Raw genomic sequence first — 21884 nt, forward strand, 5'->3', positions numbered from 1 at the left:
GTGTGGTTAATCCTTTCCTTGCACTATTATCAGATCAAGGTTTCCCTCCAACTGGACTGTGACCCCCATTGAGGCAGGAATAGTGTCTGATTCATTATCGTAATCCCAGCACCTAGCATGGTGCTGAGACCATGGTAGGCATTCAATGATTATTTCTTAAATGAATGAATAAATACATGAAAGAAAGACAAACTCTCTACAGGGGCTTTTCTCGAAGGCTGTGGGTGTCAGAGAAGAAGGATTTCTTGGAGGAAGTGAATATGTAAGCTGACGTTTGCAGGGCTGGTAGCGGTTGAATAGAGGAAGAAGGGGAGGGAAGGCCATTTTAGTGGTGGGAGGACATTAGAAGACAGATGCAGATACTAACGTGATGCATTCAGGGAATTGCAAATAGCATCTCTGGAGCAAAGGATGTGAGTGACGGGGGGAGATGACTCTAGAGAGGTAGGCAGAGATAAGATCGCGAGGCACTGAGGAATTGGAACATTTCTTGGAAGCTATCAGGAGCTATAGGGGACTTTGTAGAGAAATGACATGATCATCTGCATTTTGCAAAGGTCAGTTTGGTAGCATTGGGGATGAGGGGTAGGAGCAAGGTCAGAGGCAATAGGACAGATTCCTGGAGCAATCCAAGCCAAAGGTGATGATACTTGAAACAAGGCACTGGAGGTGATGATCGGAGAGATACCAAAGTAGAAGAAAACAGAGAATTTGGTGACTGGAGAGCATCCTGATATAGTTGAAGGAACAAGGACTTTGATGTTAGCCTGACCTAGGTACACATTCTAGCTTTGTCTCTAGCTTAATAGCTTCAGTTTCCTCATTTGTACAGTAATGCTTTCTCATAGGGTGGTTGTGGGAATGTTGAGATCACATGTGCCATGTGCCTGTTTGAGGGCATGGTGTGTCCAGGAGGATCCTTTAAAAAGGCATCCTGTTATTATTAGACATTGAGTGGGAAGGTGCAAACTAGGTGCGCTTGGAGATTTGCCATTCTTTGGGACTGAGAACCCAAGAGGACATGGTGAGTTCAGTTTTGGACATGCTGAGTGTGAGGTTCCTGTGGTGCCAGCAGTTGGGATGTCCAGAGACTCCAAGATGCTATACAGGTTTGGTGATAATTGGACTGATCTGGAATTTCTCCAGGTAGCAGCTCTCTTTTCTCACATTGACTTTATTTTATTTTATTTATTTATTTACTGGCTGTGTTGGGTCTCGGTTGCTGCACATGGGCTTTCTCTAGTTGCGGCGAGTGGGGGCTACTCTTTGCTGTGGTGTGCAGGCTTCTTGGTGCAGTGGCTTCTCTCATTGCGGAGCATAGGCTCTAGGCACACGGACTTCAGTAGCTGTGGCACATGGGCTCAGTAGTTGTGGCTGGAGGGCTCTAGAGCTCAGACTCAGCAGTTGTGGCGTGGGCTTAGTTGCTCTGTAGCATGTGGGATCTTCCTACCAGGGACTGAACCCGTGTCCCTTGCATTGGCAGGCGGATTCCTAACCACGGCGCCACCAGGGAAGTCCCTCACATTGACTTTCTTTTGGGAAGGACATGTGAGTTCTGAAAGCAGTCTTAGATACCAGGAGGCTCTTCATGGAGTATTAACACATTTCAACTCAAAAGTAAGGGCTTTTAGCACCTTTTTTAGAGGGGAGACCAAAGTTAGTCTCCTTGTGTAGAACCATTTACTAACATTTCTGGGAAGATAAAACTGTACCATTTGTTTTAAATAGTTATAGAAAGTTGAGAGAAAAATTTCCTTTAATTCAGATATTAAAATTAATCTAAGCTATATTTTCTTTAGGTAGCAGTAATGGTTTTAAGCAAAAGCAAACAAAAAATGTTATCATGCCACCTACTTGGAACAGGTCATTTTGATAACACCTTTCATTCACAGCATTTCATATTGCTTTCACTTTGCCTCCACAGCAATTATCTTACCCTTGATCCTCACAGAACCCCTGGGAGAGGGGGAATGTAAGTGTTTATTATCCCTATTTCACAGATAAAGAAAGTGAGGCACCAAGAGAGAAAATGATTCATGGCAAGCCTCACTGGGACCTACAGAGAATCCTGGGATTGGAGTCAGGTGCCTGACCCTAGTCTGGTGTCTGCCCTCTGCGGCGCTGTGTGTGGGGGGCACTCAGTGAAACACAGCTGTCTGAGAGCTCCACTGGGGAGTATTTGAGGGTAGCTTTCAGTTTCAAACAGTTATGGGTGAGTCTGGAATCTCTTAAGGGCACCGATGTTCTTGGATGTTTGAATGCATGTTCTGAATGTCACCTTGGGGCCAAAGTGCTTGGGCTGGTGGGTGCTGCCCAGGGATAAGGCACCTCTAGGCAATTCTTGAGTGTTTGAAACTTCTCTAGAGACTTCTAAACCCCAGGCCTCCTCACAGTTTGGCCCACAGCCATCTGTGCCATCTTTGGCAGGCCTTGGGCATGGCTTTCTACCAGGGTGATGGAGTGGAAAAGCATGGGCTTTGGAATCAGCAGCAATGGATTTGAGTAGTTGTTCTACCACCTACTGCCTGGATGATCCTGGCTTAATTAAACTTAACCTCTCTGGGTCTATGTCTCATCTACAGAATGGCAGTGACTATACTCCCCTGTAATGTTCTTATGAAGTTTAAATAGAATAAATGATTGCATATGTGTAACAATAGATTCAGTTTATTGAACGCTTTGTTTCCCAAGTGCTTTATATACGGTATTCCATTTAATTTAAAAAATATATCTTATTTTTATGGATGGGCTAACTGAAGCTTAGAGAAGTTGGCAGGCAACTTAGAGGTTAAAAGCATGAACTCTAGAGACAAATTACCTGGGTTTGGATCCCAATTCTACCTCCCATGAGCTGTGTGACCTTGGGCAAGATATCAGTACTTAGCTTCTTTTGCCTCAGTTTCTTCATCTTTAAAATGGGGATAATAATAGTATGTATGTTATTGGGCTCTTAAGATTGGATGAGTTTTTAATATATGTAAAGCATTTAGAATAGTGTCTAGAAAATAGTAAGCACTATGTAAGTGTTAGTCTTTACTAAGTAATTTGCCTTAGGTAACACAGCTAGGTAGTAGCAGAGCCAGGATTTGAACTCAGGTCTGTGTGACTTCAAGATCTTTCCACTGAATCATGTTTTACCCTCTGAGAAGCCTTTCCTGATCTTCTAGCTCTAGGTTAGATACCTCTAGCTTGCACTTCTGGAATCCTCTCTTACTTCCCCCATCGTACTGCTGCATCTTGCTTTTTTGATTCTAAGCTTGGTATTTAACTTGCATCCTTACTAGTTGACTCATAGTGGGCACTCAATAAATGATGGTTTTAATTTGCATTTGGAGAAGACATTGTGAGTGTCTCCCGAGCCATCTCCTAGCTAGATCCGTTGGGGTTCCACGATTCCTGGAAATGGGAGCCACGTTGCCAGTGGGGCATGGTGGGGCCAGTGTGACGGTGCTGTGTGATGGGCCTAATGTGTTAAATTGAGGCTGATGCTAGGACAGTGAGGTCATGCTTGTTTCCTTGGTTAGCAACCTTTAGTTGGAGGCTTGGTGGGTGGGGCGAGCCCCTCTTGGTACGTATTCCGGACCATCAGAAGTGTTGTGTTCTTTATGCAGGTAATAGCTGCAGCTGGAAGTGATGAGAAGTGCAAGCTGGCAGTGCAGAGGGGCGCCCAGTCCAGCGTGAACTACAGTCAGGGCAGCCTGAAGGAGGCAGTGGGGAAGCTGGTGGGCAGTGGCGGGGTGAATGTGGTCATTGAAACCGTGGGAGGAGATATCTTCCTGGAGGCTCTCCGCAGGTACGTGAAGTGGTCCCTCTGAGTGGGCTAGACCTGGGGCTCTGCCAGAACCTTTCCAGACCTCTGTCTTCCTTCTGGTCTGCTGCTTTCTCGTCATTGCTGCTCACTTTTCCTGTAGGCACCGGCATCAACGAGAACAGCGGAGTGGGTGGGTGAAAAGGAATAGAAGCAGAGGGAAAATCAGGAAATGCTTAAATATAGCAAAAACAAAATAGCCAACTGGAAAATATCCAAAAAATGACTGCAGACTCTCTAGTTGGCAATATCAAATGCTTTAGAAGTTATACATGTGTTAAATTCAGCTGTGCCTACCCCCTCTAACTACTTTATATACATGGTGTGGGTAATTCTTGAGGGGATCCTTGTTCAGATGTTAGAATTACTGGGTTGGCAGTCTCCCAGTTCACTGTGTACCAAGGTACAGACTCTTTTGATCTCACTGGTTTCTGAAGCAGCCACCTGTGTAGGTGTCTCCTTGACTTGTTTTATTAAAAAAAAAAAATCACTGAAGATTTCGTGGAACTGTTGTATCCATACCAATTCTCATTCTGTTTCAACCAGGGACTCTGAAGTGCTTTGATACTAGCTTCATTTCTTGTGTCATCCTGGCAAGCACAGCTTTGTCGTTTATCTTAGTTTAAAGTAGAAGAAACAGAAGCAGAGAGAGCAGCTTGCCCACAGAAGGGATCCGTGTGGTTCTCTAGCCCCTGTGCATCACTGCACTGTGCCCGCTACTATGCTTAGATAGGAGACAAAGGGAGGAGTGTGTTGACTAAATAGAGAGCCAGGACAGAGAGCTGCTAATACACATCCTTCTCTTGCCTGCTGGTAGTAGTATTTGTAGATTATTCAAAATTCCCTAGAAAAGTATATAACTTAAATGAGTCCTAAAGTAAGCCTTAGTGTAAAGCAAATGATGCTTCGTGAGAGTGTCTGAATTCTTATTCTTGCTTCCTAAGTTCAAAATCTTCAAACTGAGTTGTCTTGGAGCTCAGCATTGGAATGACATCTGTTTACGCCCGATTCCCTTCCACAAAGGAGTTGAAGAGTTAAATAGCCTTGATTCTAAAGTGGGTCCCCTTACAAGACTGGCTAGTTTCTCTGGCCCCCTACTATCTTGCTTTTGGCTTATTTTTATATTTTCCTACTGAGGAATCCAAATTGGTGCAGAATGGTTCACCCCTGCCAGTTTGTAAGGTCAAGAGGAATTCCCAGCTGGGGGTTTAATGCGTGTTGCTTTTTTTGTTACTTGTGGTAAAATATACAGTAAGCTAATATTGAACATTTTAACCATTCGTAAGTGTACAATTAAACATGCTCACAATGACGTGTAACCATCCCCAACAAAAGCTCTGTACCTATTACATAACTGCCCCCCACCCCATCACCTCTGTGCTACTTTATCTCTCTGAATTAATGTACATTGCTTTTTTTTCTCTCATTCTATGTGTTTCTTGTTTGTTTTTTGGCTGCGTTGGGTCTTCATTGATGCTCGTGGGCTTTCTCTAGTTCTGACCAGCAGGGGCTACTCTTTTTTGCTCTGCACGGGCTTTTCATTGCAGTAGCTTCTCCTTGCAGAGCATGGGCTCTAGGCACGCAGCTTCAGTCGTTGCAGCACATGGGCTCAGTAGTTGTGGCACACAGGCTTAGTTGCTCTGCGGCATGTGGGATCTTCCCAGACCAGGGCTCAAACCCATGTCCCCTATATTGGCAGGCAGATTCTTAACCACTGAGCCACTGGGGAAGTCCTCTATGTTTTTTTTTTTTTTTTTTGAAAGTATAAACCTTTAGTGGTGGGACTTCCTAGGTGGCGCAGTGGGTAAGAATCCGCCTGCCAATGCAGGGGACACGGGTTTGATCCCTGTCCCAGGAAGGTAGCACATGCCGTGGAACAACTAAGCCTGTGTGCCACAACTATTGAGCCTGTGCTCTAGAGCCTGTGAGCCACAACTACTGAAGCCCATGTGCCTAGAGCCCGTGCTCTGCAACAAGAGAGGCCACCGCAATGAGAAGCCCGCGCACCACAATGAAGACTAGCCCCCACTCATCGCAACTAGAGAAAGCCCGTGTGCAGCAATGAAGACCAAACACAGCCAATAACATAAATAAATAAATAAATAAATAAATTTATTAAAAAAAAAAACCTTTAGTGGTAATGATAAGTATATAGTCAAATTCAGAATACTCTAATACTGTAATGGTGGTACATTAAGCACTCTTAACTCTAATATAAAAGTTAAAAGCTAAAAAATTTTTTAAATAACAATAGGTATAATATGTTATTGGATATACAATATAAAAAGATGTAAACTATACATCAGTAATGTAAAATGTGAGAGAGTAGAGAAGTAAAATTGTAGAGATATTTATGTGATTAAAGTTAAATTATTACCAGGTTAAAATAGACTAAGATGTTTCATGTAAACCTCATGCTAATCACAAAGAAAAAAATGTGTAATAGGTACACAAAAGTTAAGGGAATGAAAGCATAGTACAAAAAATCAACAAGAAGAACACAAAATAGGAATAAAGGAACTACAAAACAGAACTCTGTGTTTTTTTATTGTGGTAAAAAATATATAGCAAAAGAGTTGCTATATTAACAGTTGTAAAGTGTATAGTTCAGTATTGTTAAGTATATTTACATTGTTGTGAAACAGATCTTTGTAACTTTTGAAACCTGAAATTCTATACCCATTAAACAGCAACTCCTCTTTCCCCCTTTCTCCCCAGCCCTTGGTAACCACCATTCTACTTTGTATGAATTTGACTACTCTTTAGATTCCCCATATTAGTAGAATAATACAGTATTCATCTTTTTTGTAAATGGCTTATTTCGTTTACCATAATGGCCTCAAGGTTCATCCATGTCTTAACATGTGGCAGGATTTCTTTCCTATTTAAGGCTTAATAATATTCTACTGTATGTGTATAACACATTTTGTTTATCCATTCGTCAGTTGATAGACATTTGGATTGTTTCTGCCTCTTGGCTATTATAGATAGTGCTGCTGTAAACATGGTTGTACAAATATGTCTTCAAGACCCTGCTTTCATCAGTTCTTTTGGATATAGACTCAGAAGTGAGATTGCTGGATCATGTGGTAGTTCTATTTTTAATTTTTTGAGGAACCTCCATACTGTTTTCCATATAGCATTTGTACCATTTTGCAATCCCACCAATGGTCCATGAGGCTTCCATTTCTCTAAATCTTTGCCAACACTTATTTTCTTTCTTTCTTTCTTTTTTTGTTTTAATAGTAGCCATCCTAATGGCTGTGAATGTACATTGCCTTTTACAATCTTTTTTTCTTCTCTTTTTTCCCCTCAGCCTGGCATGGGAGGGCAGGATTGTGGTGGTGGGTTTTGCTGGAGGAAACATTGCTTCTCTGCCGACCAATCTCCTGCTCCTGAAGAACATCTCTGCCATGGGGCTGTACTGGAGCCGATACCGGGACCGGAACTTTCCGCTTTTCTCCAGAAGCCTGTCCTCCATAATTCAGTACTGCCAGGAAGGGCGCATCCAGCCACACGTTGGAGCGGTGTTTAAGCTGGAGGAGGTGAGACACTCTTAAGGGATGTGATGTAGATAAGGCCAGAAAATAATCTGTGTCAAACTACTGGATAGTTTCTCCCTAGATACTATAAATCCTCCTCTTATGGAAATAAAGGGTAAAAACACAATGCAGAAAAATGGGGTCTCAGGCTTCAGGGTCGTAGGATTTCTCCCTGTCTCTTGGGCTGTATGGCTGTATACTCAGGCCTCGTAAGCCAGCGGGAAACTGAAACTGTGAAGGCCATGAAGGAGCTGGATTTTGAGGGCTCTGTCTACATCACTGGTGTCTTAAGCAGAGGGATGTGATAGTACTTTAGAAAATAATTTACTCGTGTTCATATGAACTCTGAACTGCACAACATACAAGTCTAAAAAGGAAGCACTTAACTTGACCTTTGATTTTAGAATACAGACTCTTTTAAAGTACAACCAGATGATCTAAGCTGGAGTGCTGTGAACAGAACACCAAACCGTGCTCAGTGTCATATGACTATAATTCATTTGTTAGTCACTGTAGTTAATTTTGTTGGCTATTCAAGCCCTTTTTTCATTCCCTCACAGTCCCATTAATGTGGCTTAAACTGCCTCCAAAGTGTAATTGTGTGCAGGCGTATGCAATATAGTTGTAAATGCGAATCTGTTAGGCATTCAACGGGAAGGTTTTTTTTTTTTTGGCTGCACCTTGTGGCTTATGGGACCTTAGTTCCCCGACCAGGGATCAAACCCAGCCTCCAGCAGTGAGTGTGCTGAGTCCTAATCACTGGACTGCCAGGGAATTCCCGAAGGGTTTTTTTTTTTTTAATTAATTAATTAATTTTTGGGGGGGGGTACACCAGGTTCAATCATCTGTTTTTATACACATATCCCCGTATTCCCTCCCTTCCTTGACTCGCCCCCCATCGAGTCCCCCCCACCCTCCCCGCCCCAGTCCTCTAAGGCATCTTCCATCCTCGAGTTGGACTCCCTTTGTTATACAATAACTTCCCACTGACTGTTTTACAGTTGGTAGTATATATATGTCTGTGCTACTCTCTCGCTTCATCTCAGTTTCCCCCGAAGGGTTTTTTTGTTTTTGTTTGTTTGTTTGGCTTAATTTGTTCCATTGTTCAATTTGTTTGGCTTAATGAATGTCCAAAAAACTGTTTTGGTAATTCTAGTCAGCCATTGATGGAGGCGGTGTTTCGTTCACATGCAGATTAGTGGAGCCCAAGCTGCCAGGCTTCATTACTCTCCAGCCTTACATTTTTATGTTTTTCTTACAATGAGGCACATTCTGGGACTTCTTTGGTGGCACAGTCCTGGTGGGCTTCCTTGGGAGCCCGCCTGCCAATGCAGGGAACACGGGTTCCATCCCTGGTCCAGGAGAATCCCACATGCTGTGGAGCAGCTAAGCCTGTGCGCCACAACTACTGAGCCCAGGCACCGCAACTACTGAAGCCCACATGCTTAGAGCCCGTGCTCTGCAGCAAGAGAAGCCACTGCAATGAGAAGCCTGTGCACTGCAACGAAGAGTAGCCCTCGCTTGCTGCAACCAGAGAAAGCCCACACACAGCAACAAAGAACCAACACAGCTAAAAATAAATAAATAAACAAACAAAAACAAACACAATGAGGCACATTCTTCTCAAATACAGTTCACTTTCCTCCTCATCTCTTTGGTGTGTCCATCAGGAAGGTAATGTTCAGTGGTAAACAGTCAGTGGAGAACCTCACTGGCCATCAGAAAACTGGTTGGATTCTGTTTTAGCTTTTTTTTTTTAATTAATTAATTAATTTTATTGGCTGTGTTGGGATCATTTTTGCTGTGCATGGGCTTTCTTTTTAGTTGCTGTGAGTGGAGGCTACTCTTCACTGTGGTGCGCGGGCTCCTCATTGCTGTGGCTTCTCTTGTTGCGGAGCACGGGCTCTAGGCGTGTGAGCTTCAGTAGTTGTAGCACATGGGCTCAATAGTTGTGGCTCACGGGCTCTAGAGCACAGGCTCAGTAGTTGTGGTGCATGGGCTTAGTTGCTCCACGGCATGTGGGATCTTCCTGGAGCAGGGATCGAACCTGTGTCCCCTGCATTGGCAGGCGGATTCTCAACCACTGCGCCACCAGGGAAGCCCTGTTTTAGCTTTGTCCCCATCTAGTTGCACCTTTGTGGAAGTCCCCTCACCTTTCTGACCTTCACTTTCCACATCTCTAAATTCGAGGAGTAGGCATTCCCTAGTGGTCCAGTGGTTAGGACTCAGAGATTTCACTGAAGGGGGCTGGGTTCAATCCCTGGTTGGGGAACTAAGATCCCATAAACTGTGCAGCGTGGCCAAAAAAACAAATAAATAAAAAAAGTTGGGTAGGACAATATCAGTGGCTTTCAGATTATGCTTCCAACTTGAGCTGTTTGGGCTCTGGGACTACATCTCTGCTGCTGGGGCCTAAGTAGCTGCACATTTTTATTTTTTTATTTATACTTTTAAGAAAAGGGTTTGTGACTTGAAAACCATCAGTTTAGAGGATTTGGTTGGATCTTGTGGCTTTTATTATGTGACTCGTAAACTGAGGTTTGCTTTACCCGAGGCTCACATACACCTGTTGATAGAGGAAAAGGACAGTTAGGCAGTACCGGAGTGGAAACGCGTGCTACTCTGAGCTGTTTCTTCTGTGCTTTGACGTGTTCTAGGTGCTGTTCAGGCATGAAAGAAAACCAGAGGTGCATTATTGTTTTAATTACCCACATTGATGTTCTCTCTTCTCTTAAACACAAATTAACTAATTACTAACCTGCTATCAGCTGTCATTTGCCTTCCTTTACAATGAGGGCTCTACATGTAGGATTTTTCTAGTTCTTCCCACTCTGCTGACCTTCCTGTTATCAGCTGTTCCCCGAGGCCACACTCCCTAACACATTTCAAGCATCTCATGCACACACCATCCACTTACTATTTCTTCCCCTTCTGCTTCTTTCAATATGCAAACTATTTAGAATAATAGTAATAATGGCAGCTCACAGATGTTAGGTGCTTATTATGACCAAGAACTGTGCTGAACACTTTACAGGCATTTTCTCAATCTTCACAGCAACCCTTTGAGGTATGAACCACATGTTACAGATGGAGAAATCAAGACTTGCAGATGCTAAGAAACCTACCCAATGATATGTAGTAATGACAGACCTGGAATGCAGTCCCAGTGTGTGTCTGACTCCAGAATTGGAGCTCCTTATGGCAAAGTCAAACTCTCTCCTCAAACAAGCCAGGAAATTGCTTCTTAGAAACCTTATTCTAGAGTATGAAGTTTATCCATGTGTCATGGAATCACATATGTGGACGAACTATCTTATTGATAAAATGACAAAGAATCTTGAATTTTTAACATGAAGATGATGAAATGAAATTGTAATTAATTTCACTAAACTCAAAAGTCTGGGTAATATTTTTTTCATGTAAGTCAGTTAACATATTGCAAACCATTATTTATCAGAACCTGCTTGGATTTGGAAAATGACCGCTGTACTTATATCTGTATAGTACCAGAGATACCAGTGCTTCCTAGCTTATATTTTCTCCTGAATATGTGGACTTACAGGTTTGACCTTGATAGTTGATGTTAATACTGTTAACGACCAGGGTTCTTGGACTCCTTAATCAATAGAAATTGATGAGGCCACAAAAGAAATTCAGGCAAGGCTTTAGTGGGACTCCTGCTGCAGCACAGGGAGCAAAAACAAGTAACAGTTTCCCGTGCTTGCTCCCTGGGGCGGGGTGAGCTGGTGCCTTAAATGGGTTGAAGGTAGGGGCGGACCCATGGGTCGGCCAGAGGCGTGGCTTAGATGGTCTGCCCACCCCTTTGGTGGTGCTGTGTGCAGGGATTATGCAACGGTACCCTGCTTTTGCCCCTGACACCGCAGAAGTGGCAGATGGATTTTGGTCTGTTTGTATCTTGTTGTTCATCATTTGCCCCAACTGCTGCATGTGTGCAGTTATTTTTAGCCCCTTGTAGTTTCTTTGTATTCTGTTGCTCAAGGAGACATTTGTCCAGGTGTAAGCACTGCAGCAAAGGCTCCCAGGTCCCAGGTGCAGCCTGTCTCAGCATGACCACATACTTTGTACCATAGCCTTTTTAGTAGGCATAGGGTGTGAACTTCTGTAACGCTCTCTGCTTCTCTTCCGTCTACTTGTAATTACTTGTGCGATGCCTGTCATTCCCATAGACCATACACTCCCCGGAGGCAGGGGCCATGCGCTGTTGCACCTCTGTGTCTCCAGATTCTGCCAGGTACTCACATATTTGTTGAATGAGTGATTGAGAGTATGGGGCTCTAGGGTCAGACCACTAGAATTCACACCCCAGTGCTACCAGTTAACTGGCTGTGCAAATGACTGACATCTTTGTGACTTAGTTCCCTCATCTGTAATGAGGGAAGCAGTATACCCAACCTCCTAGGGTTGAGGATTAAATAAGATAATACACATAAAAGCACAAAGTAAACATTTTGAAAGCAAAATATGTAGCCATTATAAAATAACAGAGTTGAGCTTTTTCAATTCCCTGAACTGTAACACTTTCGTACTGACACTTTAGAGGGCAAGATTAGACACACAGTCTTTAGATTTTGAATTTTAACTAGAATTTACTGTTTTCTGAAGGGTTGTATCTGTGACATACAGGTGGATCATGAATTAGCCTGTGATCTGTTCAGAGGATGGCGTTATTTAGATGTGCTGAATCTGCTTTCTGTAGGGAGCTGCCCACACACATCTCCACCTGACACAGTACTTAAACCTTACAGATCTGAACTTGTTTATTATGTGAAGGTTGGATGAGATCACCACGTGAACAGATTTAATGTGGTAGAAATTGTTTGAGGTTTCCTGAGTGTATCTGTAGAATATTCTAAAAAATTAAATTTCTCTCTTAGTTTAGATGGAATATGAATTTTAGCCCGTTGCTCTAGACCCAGTTAATGGGCCTCCCCACATCAGCCAGGCCCACCTGCCCCAGGTCTTGGTCATTTGTCACACTTCTCCCATCCCTGCAGCGATACAGCCTAGTCCCTGTCCCTAGGGTCCATCTCCTGACACTGTTGATTGTCTCATGCTTTCCCCAAGGATAGGGCTGATCTTGGGCAAGGCTGCTGTTTTGCTTATCAGGGCGAGAGCTGCTGAAGCTCTGGCTTCCCCAGAAAGCGTATACGGGGGTCTTGGTGACACAACGCAGGAGTGTGGGGGAGCTCCCTCGCCGGCAGGCTTGGACAAATGAGAGACAGGAGATAAATTGCTTGCTTTTCCTTTTCCCGATGGCTGCTTCGACGTGCCTTGGGTCCCTTATGGCCTCTCTGGAGAGGCCCTGTGTGAATGACAACCAGCTGCATGTCCCTCTGAAGCTATGACCCGTTCAGGACCTTGTGGTTCCTCTTCCTCCTTCCTTGGTTCACTTCACTTCTCCCTCACCCTTGCCTCCCTGGCATTGCAGTGTAGCATATGTTTTGATCAGGCTCTATTTTCTTTTTCTTTTTTCTTTTTTTTAGGCTCCATTTTCTAAGGAACCCAGGCTGACACTTAATTTTGAAATTTTATTTATTTTTGTGTTTAATAATACATGGCTTGACATTTTGCTTTTTAAAAGTCAGGTTTATTGAGGTATAATTTATATGCAGTAAAATTGTCTCTAAATTTGACAAACATATACAGTCAAGTAACCAACCCTCTGTAGTCAAGATATAGAACATGTCCATCACTCCAAAAAGTTCCCTTGTGCCTGCCCCTACAGCCCCCCGCAGCCACTGATCTCTTTTCTCTCCCTATAGTTTTGCCTTGTGCAGAGCGTCCTATTAATGGGATCATACAGTATGTAGCCTTTTGAGTCTGGTTTCTTTGACTTTGCAAAATGCCTCTGAGGTTCATGCATGTTTTTGCCTAAGTCAGTGGTTCGTCCTTTCTTATTGCTGAATAGCATATAATGGTATGGCGGTACCACAACTGCATTTTTCCTTCACCAGGTAATAGATGTCTGATTATTTTTGATTTTTGGTGATTATGAATAAATCTTCTGTAAACATTCATGTATAAGTTTTGTATAGACATAGGTTTTTGTTTACGACTGGGGTTGCTGGGTCATGTGCTAAGTATATGTTTAACTTTTTTTTTCTTTTTTTAATTTACACAGACGTTTAATTGGCTTTATTTATTCAGCAGCAGATCCCCCCACCTGCCCCTACCCAGTCTCCAGTGGTGGCTAGATAACATCATTAGATAAGACTGTCAGTTTAAGGTTCACAGACATAGAGAACAGACGTGTGGTTGCCAGGGGGAGGTGGGGGGGAGGAGGGACGGGTAGGGAGTTTGGGATTAGCAGATGCAAACTATTATATCAATATGTAGAGTGGATAAACAACAAGGTCCTGCTGTATAGCACAGGGAACTACATTCAGTATCCTGTTATCAACCATAGCAGAAAAGAATATGAGAGAGAATATGTAGATATACGTATAACTGAATCACTTTGCTGTACACCAGAAACTAACACAACATTGTAAATCAACTATACTTTAATAAAATAAATTAAAAAAAAGAATGTCAGTTTAAAAGAAATCTATGCAGAATCCTAAAAATAGCAGATGTTGATAGTCCTCAAAAAGGGGCAAGTTTTGTCCCACGCTCAGCCCCTCTCTCTCTATATCTCAGTCACTGAGAAGCAATTCTGTAACAGTCTTTACAGCCTATGATTTTGAAGGCAAGGCTACTCTTATTGCATTCCTATCAAAGCCCATAGTACATAGGTTTTCTTTTTTTTCATTTTTCTTTTTTCTTTTGGTGTATTCTGGATTAGAAACTGGTGCTCCAGAATACACTGTCTGTTTGGACATTTGAGGATTTTGTTTGTACTGGTCTGCAACTATATGTTTTCCTTTTAATAACTACCAAACTTGATCAAAGTGGTTGTATTATTTTGCATTTCCTCCAACAATATATGAGCGTTTTAGTTGCTCTGCATCTGCCAGAATTTAGTATTGTCAGTCGTTTTCTTTAATTTTAGCCATTCCAGTAGGTGTGTAGTGGTATTTGATTGTGGGTTTAATTTGCATTTCTCTAATGAATAATGATCTTGAGTATCTTTTCATATGCTTGTTTGCCATCTGTATCTTTTCTGGTGAAATGCATTGACTGACTTTTAAAAGAAGATTCAGATCAACTTCTATCAGAGCAGTGATCTGATAAATATAGTTCAACTATGACAGCATATCACTAAACATTTCTACCTTTTAAAAACAATCCCACTCAGTCCCCAGTGTACTCATTCATTCATGAGTTTATTTTATTCATCAGCATTCACTGCGTACATTCTGTATGCCAGTGAATAAAAATAAGACTTAAGGAATTTGTTTTTTAAATGGGACAGTCTCAGGACAGTGTTGTGATAGGAGAAAGAGCTGGCTTCTGATGAATCAGCATAATATTTTCAGGGAACTGTAGGTTACCCTGATTACTCCTGTTTGATAAGCTAATTAAAAATTCCAACAGCAGAACCTAAAACAAAGACAGTATCCTCACCCTGCCCCCAAATTCCAGGTTGCATATTTCCAGAGACAAATTTCCAGCCATTTTATCATGGCTTCATCCACTGCAGGGCAGAGAACCAGTGTTCTGGGAACAGCCTTGTATCTGTCTAGGCATCACTATGGAGCAGTCTCCCTCTCGGTGACACAGCCTGTAAAATACAGAAGGGGGAAGATGTCCCCAGGCATCAGGATTATCTATCAGAAGATTCCACTCTAAAGCCCCGTACTTCACTTCCTAGTCTCTGACTCAGAGCCTTATCACTCTTATTAAACATCTAGTCTTTAACACCACCGGTCGTCTGTTTTCCCAGCCCAGACAGAAACCACGAGGTAGAAAGGGACAGAGCTGGGTTATTTTTAGAAGCAGCTATCACAGCAGAAGTGGCAACTAGACAGAGAATTAACAGAACATCAGAAAAACAGAAGACAGGATAATGGATGTTCAAAATTATGAGATTCCCAAATCATGGAACAAAAAAGTTATGTTTCCTTGCCCCCAACCCCCATCCCCATATTATCTTTTAAAGAAGTTAGGTAAATATGTGCTACATTTTTATAAAGATTTATATGAAGAATGATTAAAAGCCTCAGCATTTGCAGGTACAACTTTCTCTTTATGTTAACATTTATTCGCAGAAGATTCCTCATTTCTCTAGGATGCCAGGTGAAAAGAAATATCACTCTCAAATTATGCTTGTTTTCCCAAGTATTTTCTGTTATTGGGCTATGACAGATCCCTGGGAACAAGCAACTTCTAACTGACAGGGAGAGTGATGCAGCTGTGAGTCACCTGGAGATGTACCTTTGAGTTATCGACAGGGTGAAGATGAGTGTTTCAAACATCTGTCTTAGACCTCTTCCATCTCCTCTGAGTATGTCTAAATTTGCATAGATTGGAAAGGTCTCTGTAAGGCACAAAGCCCTGAACAACAGATGTTTTTGAAACCGGGGATTTCATGCTGCAGAGAGATTGCCACGATTGACTTGCTTCTCTGATTATTTTTTATTTATAATTCTTATGCTTTTGGGGGGGCGGTTTCAAGTGGAAAGGCTTGGTTGCTCATGATCCTTTTTCAAAGCATGTTTTCGTTGTTGGACCACACAAGGCCCGTCTTTGGCTTTTATGTTGGTGTATTTATGGCTCTCTCTCTTTACTTATTCCCTTTATCCTCCTTTCCTCCCCTCAGAGTCAGTCTCTATAATGTGTTCGATACATATCTTTGGATTTATATTTCCTTGTAAAACACACAGAATCATTTTGTGTGCTAATTTATTTTCAAGTGATATAAATGTGTGGTAGGTCTTATTCTGTTTTCTATTTTTTCATGCAGTGCTGTGTTTTTTTTTTTTTCTCTTCAGATCTTTATTGAAGTATAATTGCTTTACAATGTTGTGCCAGTTTCTGCTGTACAGCAAAGTGAATCAGCTGTATTTATACATATATCCCCATATCCCCTCCCTCTTGAGCCTGCATCCCCACCTTCCCTATCCCACCCTTCTAGGTCATGGCTTCGCATCGAGTTGATCTCCCTGTGCTCTGCAGCAGCTTCCCGCTAGCCTTCTATTTTACCTTTGGTAGTGATTATACATATCAACGCTACTCTCTCACTTCATCCCAGCTTCCCCATGCCCCCGTGTCCTCAAGTCCGTTCTCTACATCTACGTCTTTATTCTTGCCCTGTCTTTTTTCTCCCCCTGAGCTTAAAAATATCTTTATTTTGAATATTTATAGCTGTCTTCAGATTGTTTCCTTAAAACATTGTGTCACTTTACATTTCTACCAGAAAAGTCAGAAAGTACTCCTTTCCTACTTGTTCAAAGGTTCTTACGCCAATATGTGACTGATTTTAAGACTTTTTTCCCCACAGGACAATGGTATGAAAGAGATTTCTGTTTTCCTAAGCTATGTACTGAGTTAGACAAAGACATATATTTGGTCACCATTTTTTTTAAGCTCTTTATTGGAGTATAATTGCTTTACACTCTTGTACCAGCTTTTGAGGTACACCAAAGTGAATCAGCTGTATTTACACATATATCCCCTCCCTCCCGCGACTCCCTCCCACCCTCCCTGTCCTGGCCCTCTAAAGCATCACCCATCATCGAGTTGATCTCCTTTGTTATACAGCAACTTCCCATTAGCTATCTGTTTTACAGTTGGTAGTGTATATATGTCTATGCTACTCTCTCACTTCATCCCAGCTTCCCCTTCGCCCCCTGCCCCTGCAACCCTGTGTCCTCCAGTCCATTCTCTGCATCTGCATCCTTATTCTTGCCCTGTCACTGGGTTCATCAGTACCATTTTTTTTTTTAGATTCTGTATATATGAGTTAGCATGCAGTATTTGTTTTTCTCTTTCTGGCTTACTTCACTCTGTATGACAGACCCTAGGTCCATCCACCTCATTACATATAGCTCCATTTCAGTTCTTTTTATGGCTGAGTAATATTCCATTATATATATGTGCCACATCTTCTTTATCCATTCATTTGCTGATGGGCATTTAGGTTGCTTCCATATCCTGACTATTGTAAATAGTGCTGCAGTGAACTTTATGATACGTGTTTCTTTTTTTTTTTAATTTCATTTAAAAGTATGTTTAAGATTTATATTTTTATTGATTTACTTTTTTCCAATTTTATTGAGACTTTTTAAAATTTTTTTTTATTTTTTGGGGTGGTACACCAAGTTCAATCATCTGTTTTTATACACATTTCCCCGTATTCCCTCCCTTCCTTGACTCCCCCCCACCCTCCCTCGAGTCCCCCCCACCCTCCCCGTCTCAGTCCTCTAAGGCATCTTCCATCCTCGAGTTGAACTCCCTTTGTTATACAACAACTTCCCACTGGCTATCTATTCTACAGTTGGTAGTATATATATGTCTGTGCTACTCTCTCGCTTCGTCTCAGCTTCCCCTTCACCCCCCGCCCCCTCCCAAACCTCGAGTTCTCCAGTTCATTCTCTGCAGCTGCGTCCTTGTTCTTGTCACTGAGTTCATCAGTACCATTTTTAGATTCTGTATATGTGAGTTAGCATACAATATTTTCTTTCTCTTTCTGACTTACTTCACTCTGTATGACAGACTGTAGGTCTATCCACCTCATTACACATAGCTCCATCTCATCCCTTTTTATAGCTGAGTAATATTCCATTGTATATATATGCCACATCTTCTTTATCCATTCATTTGTTGTTGGGCATTTCGGTTGCTTCCATGTCCTGGCTATTGTAAATAGTGCTGCAATAAACATTATGGTACATGTTTCTTTCAGGATTATGGTTTTCTCTGGGTATATGCCCAGTAGTGGGATTACTGGGTCATATGGTAGTTCTATTTTTAGTTTTGTAAGGAACCTCCAAACTGTTTTCCATAGTGGCTGTACTAACTTACATTCCCACCAACAGTGCAGGAGAGTTCCCTTTCCTCCACACCCTCTCCAACATTTATTGTTTCTAGATTTTTTGATGATGGCCATTCTGACTGGTGTGAGGTGATACCTCATTGTGGCTTTGACTTGCGTTTCTCTAATGGTTAGTGATGTTGAGCATCTTTTCATGTGTTTGTTGGCTGTCTGCATGTCTTCTTTGGAGAAATGTCTATTTAGGTCTTCCTCCCGTTTGTGGATTGGGTTATTTGCTTTTTTGGTATTAAGCTGCATGAGCTGCTTGTATATTTTGGAGATTAATCCTTTGTCCATTGCTTCGTTGGCAAGTATTTTCTCCCATTCTGAGGGTTGTCTTCTTGTCTTGTTTATGGTTTCTTTCACTGTGCAAAAGCTTTTAAGTTTCATTAGGTCCCATTTGTTTATTCTTGATTTTATTTCCATTATTCTAGGAGGTGAGTCAACAAGGATCTTGCTTTGATGGATGTCATAGAGTGTTCTGCCTATGTTTTCCTCTAGGAGTTTTAAAGTGTCTGGCCTTACATTTAGGTCTTTAGTCCATTTTGAGTTTATTTTTGTGTTGGTCACCATTTTGATTTATCTATTATTATTATTTGCACATCCATTATATTCCCATTTTTTTCTATAGTTATCAGCCTTTCAAATAAGTTTTACAAATGATTATTTTTCAGTTGACTTTTGGAGCATATTTTCTTGTCCTGTCTTTTTCTTTTTTTAATAAGTTAATTTTTCTTTCTTTCTTTCTTCCTTCCTTCCTTCCTTCCTTCCTTCCTTCCTTCCTTCCTTCCTTCCTTCCTTCATTTCTTTCCTGCGTTAGGTCTTTGTTACTGCACATGGGCTCTCTCTGGTTGTGGTGAGATACTCTTCATTGTGGTGCGCCGGGCTTCTCATTGTGGTGGCTTCTCTTGTTGTGGAGCACAGGCTCAATAGTTGTGGTTCATGGGCTCTACAGTGCAGGCTCAATAGTTGTGGCATGTGGGCTTAGTTGCTCCGTGGCATGTGGGATCTTCCTGGCGCAAGGATTGAACTTGTGTCCCCTGCATTGGCAGGTGAATTCTTAACCACTGCCCCACCTAGGAAGTTGCACCCTGTCTTTTTAAGATCCACCTGCATTGCTGGTCCTGTATCCAGTTCATTACCTTCCACTGCTGCATAGTAGTCCATGGTGTGCATCTACCATGGTTTATAGATCCACTCCCTAAAGATAAACTCCAAAATTGACTTTATTGCCTGCCACCATAATCGATACGGTAAAGAACAGTCTCATCGGTGACCATTAGGACTTGTGCAAGTGTTGCTTAGGGAGTGTTTTCCCAGGAGTAGGGTTGTTGGGTCACAGGATCTGTGCATGTTTCATTTGACTGCCAACTGCTCTCCAGAATGACTTGCCCCATTTATGCACCCCTTACCAGCAGTGTGTGAGAATTCTTATTTATTCACCACCTTGTCAATGTGTCCACCTTTCTGATTGCTTATTCAGATTGATAAGCATAAAGTGGTATTATTGTTTTAATTTGTATTTCCATGGTTTCTAATTAATGTAAGCATCTCTTTATATATTTGCTAGCCATTCAGGTTTCAGTTCTTTGAACTGCAATTTAAGCCCTTTGTGCAGTTTTCTTTGTGGCTTTCTGTCTCTTTCTCACTAATTTGCAAAAGTTCCTGTGTGACCTGTGGTTCTCAAACTTTAATGTGTACATGAATCATGTGAAGATGCAGATTATGATTCAGTAAGGGTGGGATGAGGCTCAAGACTACATTTCTAATAAGCCCCCAGATGATGCAGAAGCCTGTGGTCCTGAACTACCCTGTGATTAACAAGGTTCTAGGTGTTAGTTTGAGGCTTTGCGAAAGTCTGTCCTTGCAAAGTTGTCATGTGTATTTCACCTTGGTTTAGATTTAATGTAATCAAACACGTCAATATTTTGCCTTATGGTTAGTGCTATTTGGGATCTGTTTAATAAGTCCTTTGTCATCTCTGGGTCACAGTGATTTTCTTTTTTAACTCTGTACTTTTATTTCACACTTAAGGATTTAAATCCATCTGAAGTCACCTTTGTATCGGGTATAAATTAGGTAAACAATTTTAATTTTTCTCCTTATACTGAGCTTGTTTTCTCAGATCCAATAGTTCATTGTTTCCCCATTGATTTGTGGTACTATTTTTGTCTTTTTTTGTTTTTTTTAAGTTTTAAAATTTTTTTATTGAAGTATAGTTGACTTACAGTGTTGTGTTAATTACTGCTGTACAGCAAAGTGACTCAGTTATACATATATATATATACATTCTTTTTCATATTCTTTTCCATTATGGTTTATCACAGGATATTGAATATAGTTTCCTCTGCTATACAGTGGGACTTTGTTGTTGGTACTACCTTTGTCTTATTTCAAGTGTCCAGATATACATGTATGCATCTGCTCTCTGCTTTCTGTTCTGTTCCCTTGGTTCACATATCTGTTCTACAATAGCATCACACTGTTTTATGTTTATAGCTCTGAAGCATGTTTAATATCTGGAAGAATAACTCTTCTACCTGTGTTCTTTTTCAAATGTGACTTAGCTATTTGTGAATCTTCTTCCTTTTAGGTAAATTTTGGAATAAATTTCTTTAGTTCCTCAAAAAATCTGGCTGAAATTTTCAGTGGAATTGTGTTGACTTTAGAGATTAATTTGGAGGAGTATTGATATTTTTACAATTTTAAGTTGTCTCATTTGTGAACAGGGATATATTGCTATTTATTCATATCTTTCATGTTTTTAAATAGAACAAAGTTTTTCTCCTTAAAGACGTGGATTGTTCTGAGTTACGTTAATTACAAGTAGTTTGCTGTTTTTGTTGCCCTTGAGAACAATATTTTGTTTCTGTTATATTTCCCAGTTGATTATTTCTGATATAGAGAAATTTCAGTAATTTTTGTAAGCTTATCTAGTATCTTGTAAGTTTCCTCCGTGTCTTTTCATGGCTTAATAGCTCATTTCATTTTTTTTTTTTTATAAATAAGTAAATTATTTTTGGCTGTGTTGGGTCTTCGTTGCTGTGTGCAGGCTTTTTCTAGTTGCAGCTAGTGGGGGCTACTCTTCGTTGTGGTGCACGGGCTTCTCATTGCAGTGGCTTCTCTTGTTGCGGAGCAAGGGCTCTGGGTGCTTGGGTTTCAGTAGTTGTGGCTCACGGGCTCTAGAGTGCAGGCTCGGTAGTTGTGGTACATGGGCTTAGTTGCTTCGCAGCATGTTGGATCTTCCCGAACCAGGGATGGAACCCATGTTCCATGCATTGGCAGGCGAATTCTTAACCACTGCACCAGCAGGGAAGTCCCCATTTCTTTTTATCACTGAATAATATTGCATTGTATGGATATACTACAGCTTATTTACCCGTTCACCTACGGAAGGAAATCTTATTTGCTCCCAAGCTTTGGCAAATATGAACAAAGCTGCTATAAACATTCTTGTATAGGTTTTTGGGTAGATGTAAGTTTTCAACTCATTTGGGTAAATACTTAGAAATGTGATTGCTGGATCATATGGTTAGACTATGTTTAGTTTTATTAGAAACTGCCAAACCGTCTTCTAAAGTAGTTGTATCGTTTTGCA

At 41.4% G+C, this 21884-nt stretch overlaps 1 protein-coding gene across 3 annotated transcripts in view; it reads left to right on the plus strand.

Annotated features, from left to right (window-relative positions):
* Positions 1 to 21884, plus strand: part of LOC130850154 (quinone oxidoreductase-like protein 2) — a 42897-nt gene that overhangs the window by 8518 nt on the left and 12495 nt on the right. For all 3 annotated transcript variants that reach the window (XR_009052844.1, XM_057729543.1, XM_057729542.1), the window contains exons 8-9: positions 3612 to 3793; positions 7125 to 7353. Coding sequence is in view for 2 of the 3 variants with exons in the window: in XM_057729543.1 (XP_057585526.1) it covers positions 3612 to 3793; positions 7125 to 7353 (411 nt within the window). In the remaining variant the exon portion in view is untranslated. The remainder of the gene's footprint in view (positions 1 to 3611; positions 3794 to 7124; positions 7354 to 21884) is intronic.

The sequence above is a fragment of the Hippopotamus amphibius genome, chromosome 3, assembly GCF_030028045.1.
Source record: "Hippopotamus amphibius kiboko isolate mHipAmp2 chromosome 3, mHipAmp2.hap2, whole genome shotgun sequence".
NCBI classification, from domain to species: domain Eukaryota; kingdom Metazoa; phylum Chordata; class Mammalia; order Artiodactyla; family Hippopotamidae; genus Hippopotamus; species Hippopotamus amphibius.